The following is a 4,909-nucleotide window of genomic DNA, read 5'->3' as shown; positions in this document are numbered from 1 at the left end:
CTTTCCCTCAGACACAACCTGCTTCCTGCAGGCCCCCTCTGGCTGCTGCTGGAGCAGAGCTGGTGCCATAGGAAAGCCATGAAAGCCCAGGCTGAGATCCGTGGCCAAGGTGAGCAGCCCAGGGCTTTGCTTCCCATGAGCGGTTCCCCGTGGAGGGGTGTCCAATACTCTTGTTTCCCAAAAACTGAATCCTTGGATGCAGGCGAACAGGGAAGCAAAGAACAACAAGGATTTAGAGATCTCTTCATCAGGGATTGTAGTGATAGGACAAAGGAGCAGTGGGCTCAGACTTAAACAGGGGAAGTTCAGGTTAGATATAAGGAAGAAGTTCTTCACAGTGAGGGTGCTGAGGTACTGGAACAGGTTGCCAAAGATAGTGGTAAATGCCCCATCCCTGGCAGTGTTCAAGGCCAGGTTGGACAGAGCCTTGGGTGACATGGTCTAGTGTGAGGTGTCCCTGCCCATGGCAGGGAGGTTGGAACTGGATGATCTTAAGGTCCTTTCCAACCCAAACCACTCTGTGATGATGCGATATGATCATTCTGGCTGTTTCAGGGTCTAACACCTACAGGAATTCATAGTAATAAGATGCTAAAACATCCCTGAGGATGCCATGGTCTGGATGTAGCCCTGCTCAGCTGCGGGGGTGTCCCTGTCCTTACCAACACCCCTCACAATGAATGGAACCCAGGTGAACACTTACTCCAGGCTCCGGAGCCTCTTCAGTTCTTCCTTGAGCGTTTTGTTCTCTTCCCGCAGGCGGTTCATCTCGTTAGCTGCAGGGACACAAGTTGTGCCTGGATTCAGGCACTGCACGGAAGGAGGTGATGCTCCTCGCAGCTTGCTGGGTGCATGGGGATGAGGAGAAGGAAGTGGCACCAGGGTCTGAAGGGACGCCAGATTTCCTGCCTTCGCTGAAAATATCCCAAAGGCTAGGGGATAAAAGGGAATATCTTCCCGAGCTGGGTTTGGTCAGGACTAGGGGTGCTGCTTTGCAGCTCGTCCAGCTTGGAGGAGAGCATGACACAGACGGATAGCGGCTGTGGGACAGCGGGATGGACGCAGCCAGCACCCTGCTTGTGAGCACCACGGTTGCCTCCCATGAGAGGGTGCTGCTTTAGGGGACCACTGAGGGCCTCAGGGGGGATCAGATGAGGGCCAGAAGGAGCTGTGACACCCGCTAGCTGGGTGCTGCAGTGAGGAGGCAGCTCTCAGGCAGGGTAAGCTGCTACCTTGGTTTGCTCCACTTGAAAACATCACTTTGGAGCAATGGCATAACAGGGGAGATAACCCAAGGGCTGCAGACACCTCTCTGTCCCTCCTTCCTGCCTTATCTCCTTTACCCCCATGACCCTCCCTAGGCCAGCCAGATCCCCAGGGCCTGAGCGGTGCTGGGAGCTCTGCCAAAGGCTGAGGAGAATATTCCTCACGCTTGATTCCCCTTTATCCACGCTGAGCTGCTGCTGTGACTTTCCTGTCTTGACCAGAGTGCTGCTCCTGCAGTGTCAAATGCATCTTTGTCCAGGCGGCTGACACGGCCCGGCCAGCCTGGGGCTGCTTTTGGTGTGAGCATCTCATCATGCTGGGGGTGCAGAGGGCTGCAATCCCCCAGCTCTGCCACTTCATGTGAGTGGTTACCTCTGCCGGGGGGGAACATGGGCTGCATCTGCAGTCCTGCTCAGATCTGATTTTTGAGGCCTCAACACTTCCACTGGCTCCCTCCCTTGTTCCCATCCCCAAATCCTTCCTGAATGCCCTGTCACCATGAGGGTTTACATGCAAAATATCTGGGAGAGGCATTAACTGAGCAAAACTCAGCCCAAACTGAGCTTATGGCAGGTGGTTGTACATACTGAGGATGAAGATGTGCTGCAGGCTCTGGAAATGGGAGGTCTCATACTCATTCTGCTTCTTTTTGGCCAGCTCCTGGGTGACCATGCATCTGTCACAGAGACCTGCTCGCAGCCTGGAGGAAAACCCATGGACAGTAGCTTGTTACCACATCATTCCCATGAGGGAAATAAGCTCCTGCTCTTCCCGTGGGGAAGCGTGAACACCCAGCCCTGCACCCAGAATTGGTGCAAGGGGTTATCATCCGTGCAGCTCAGCCCTGGCTTTTCCACCCCACCAGGTCCAGTCCCACCACCATCAGCTTAGGACAGCTCCTCTCTGCATTCCTGGGCTTCTCCAGCTCTCCCAGCAGCCAAGTATGAGCAAAAAAGAAGTTCAGGTGCTAAATCCTGCTTCTGGAAAGACAGTTATCCCGAAACCCTTGCCTCAGGAGGGTGCACTCGCTGCTACCGGACAACACCCTATTGAAAAATAAATCTTACCTGTTTTCTAACACCTTCACGTTTTCTTTAAGGACCTTCTGTTGTTCCCTTAACTGGTGATTTTTAGCAAACAACTCTTCAATTCTCTGAGCATCGCTAATAGAAGAAACAGAGCAAAGAAAAGAGAGTGATTGGATTTCTCACCCAAATCTGTGCCTTTATCCCCTTACCAAGGGGAAGGGTTTCTGCCCTCAGCCCACCATGCTGCTCACACCAGTGTGGCTGAATTGCTTTCGCTTGTGTATCAGGAGGAGAAACAAATGTGTTAGAACCTGGATGCCATCCTGGGAGCTTGCTTCATTCCCAGTTTATTGCTTTGCAAGAGAGCAAGCACCCGCTGGCATGAGCATCTCTTGTCTGTGAGAAGGCAAACTGAGGGTGGGCTGAGCCCAAGCCCTGCCCGTGCATGGTGAAAATCACCAAGAAGGTTTGGATTTGGCAGAGCCCGAAAGGAAAAACCTGCTCTATGGATCAAGCAGCCTCGGAGGAATGTCTGGGAGCTCTGAAAAGGAAGCAGCAGAACCTCCTCCCCACCCCTGTCCCACTGTGGGTAGTGCAGACACAGCATTGCTCACCGGCACTTCTCTGTCATCAGCTCCGCCAGCTTGCTCTGCAGACCTGGAATGAAGAACAGAGACAGACACATGGGTATTTATTGCCCATTCCCCAGCACTCTGGAACAAAATGCAGTGTTGGAACATCAGGAGCACGCTAGCTTTGCAGAAAACTCATCAATTCACAAACCTTCTTTCTGAGAAGGAATAACACGTTGCTTGTGTTAAACCGTATCACAGTTTAACATAGCAGGAAAAGTGGTGCAAAATGCGAGCACATTTTGTATTTCCACTATTTAAAGAGTCTGCATTTCCCTCCCACCTCCAAAAAGTCTGTTTCTGTTTTGTTTCTCCTCGTTTCTCGTTACAGCACGCACTTCCCAGGTGGGCAATACTTCATACCTCTCAGGCCTGCAAGCATCTTGAAGGATATTTACAGCTGAACAAGCTCATCTTTCGCTGATGGATCTGCAGACGTTACAGCTTGTCAAACCCATTTTATGCAAAGTAGACGTAAACACGTGGTTTAAATTGCTCAACAGTTTCCTCTAACTCTCACATGGCTTGAAATTACACAAGAGAAGAATGAATTCATAAGGCAGAATCCTCCAAAAGCGCTGTTGTTTTGTTCATAATATCGATACTGGGAATTATTCTAATAGGATAACAATTGGATTTGGCATTTGGTTGCTTAACTTAATGGTTCTTATTTAAATAATGTATGGCCTGAGGAATAATTTATTCCCTAGAGGAATAAACTATCCAAGCTGACTCTAAGGTTTTCTTTAACACAGCCTCATACTCCTGCTGCTTCTGTCTTATAGATTATTGCATTTTCCACTTTCCCTTTCATCCCACAGTATCCAAATAGGCTCCAACCCACGTCACTTGAAGAAGATGCCCAGCAGATGTGCATGTTGCTTCTGCAAACCTCCCAAGTCACCTTTATCACAGATGGCAGCAGGAGCAGGAAAGGAGCCAAATCCCCTGTCATTAATGCTTGGAGCAAGTGGGATCCCTGAAGGGACTGATCACCTCCATGGCTTGCTCTCCAGAAGCATCGGATGCAGGAATGACTCTCTTTTCTGCTCCTCCTCATTGTCCAAAAAGTTACTGGTTTTCTCAGTGAACCTCACTGAAGACACGAAAGTGCTATGGAGGGTGTGCTCCTCTGAGGACCAGGCTGTCACCTTGTGTCCGTATCCATCCATCCATCCATCCATCCATCCATTCATCTGCATGGATGATGCTTGCTGAGCCCTAATTCCCAAAGCTCCCTAATCCACACCCGCTCCTCCTCCCTTCAAGTTATTTGAAACCAAACAGATCAAGGTGGCATTACAAAGAAATGGACCTTTGTCGTTTTCACTAAGACTTCTAGTGCCTCCTTACCTTGGACCTCTTTCTCATGGATTTCCTTAAGCTTATTCAGGAACTCTGCAAAACTCTCCGTGGTCATGTTCAGGCTGTGCTGAGCTGCTTCCAGGGAGGAGATGTCCTTTTGTTTCAAATTAGCCAGATTTCAGCCTAAAACAGAAAGAAAAAGCCCCGAAAAAAGAGAAGTATCTTGTGTTTGTGGTGTTCTGCAAAGTCTTAGGAACGGGACAAAGCCCAGATACAGAAAGTGAAATCATTTGCTAAACCACAGACAAACCAGGAGGCTCATCCGGGGGACACATTTTTGTCCACCCTGCCTCAGCCCCAGGCTGGGGACACAGGTAAAGCAGAGAGGGACGGCTTGGAGAAATGGGAGAACTGAAAGACCAGCTTTTCCAGTCAGGCTTTTCCTCCCTTTTCCCTAAAACCCCTTGCTTTTTCCTTTTTTGGTTGAAAACACCCCCAAACCCAAGGAGAGGTGGAGAGAAACCCACAACGGCTCCAGTTCAGCAAGCTGGGAAAGGCAGGAGGTAAACAAACAGCATGAAAGTGAAGTGGTTGGTTTTTAAGATTTTTGCCCTAATTTCAAGATTTTTTTAAAGAATTTTTTCCCTGATTTTAAGATTTTTGCCCTAATCTCATAGA

At 49.6% G+C, this 4,909-nt stretch overlaps 1 protein-coding gene across 1 annotated transcript in view; it reads right to left on the bottom strand.

The window, feature by feature from the left end:
- The window catches only part of RBBP8NL (RBBP8 N-terminal like), a 13,570-nt gene extending 9,224 nt beyond the window's left edge, over positions 1-4,346 (bottom strand). The window contains exons 1-5 of the mRNA XM_010012875.1: positions 4,280-4,346; positions 2,909-2,951; positions 2,334-2,429; positions 1,854-1,966; positions 704-776 (exon numbers count right to left, since the gene is read on the bottom strand). Coding sequence (XP_010011177.1) covers positions 704-776; positions 1,854-1,966; positions 2,334-2,429; positions 2,909-2,951; positions 4,280-4,346 — 392 coding nt within the window. The remainder of the gene's footprint in view (positions 1-703; positions 777-1,853; positions 1,967-2,333; positions 2,430-2,908; positions 2,952-4,279) is intronic.
- Between the last annotated feature and the right edge of the window lie 563 nt (positions 4,347-4,909).

Source organism: Nestor notabilis, unplaced genomic scaffold (genome assembly GCF_000696875.1).
Source record: "Nestor notabilis isolate BGI_N333 unplaced genomic scaffold, ASM69687v1 scaffold5974, whole genome shotgun sequence".
In the NCBI taxonomy this organism is placed as follows: Eukaryota; Metazoa; Chordata; class Aves; order Psittaciformes; family Psittacidae; genus Nestor; species Nestor notabilis.
Note: the sequence above shows the minus strand (reverse complement) of the source record. Positions and strands in the feature narration are given on the sequence as shown.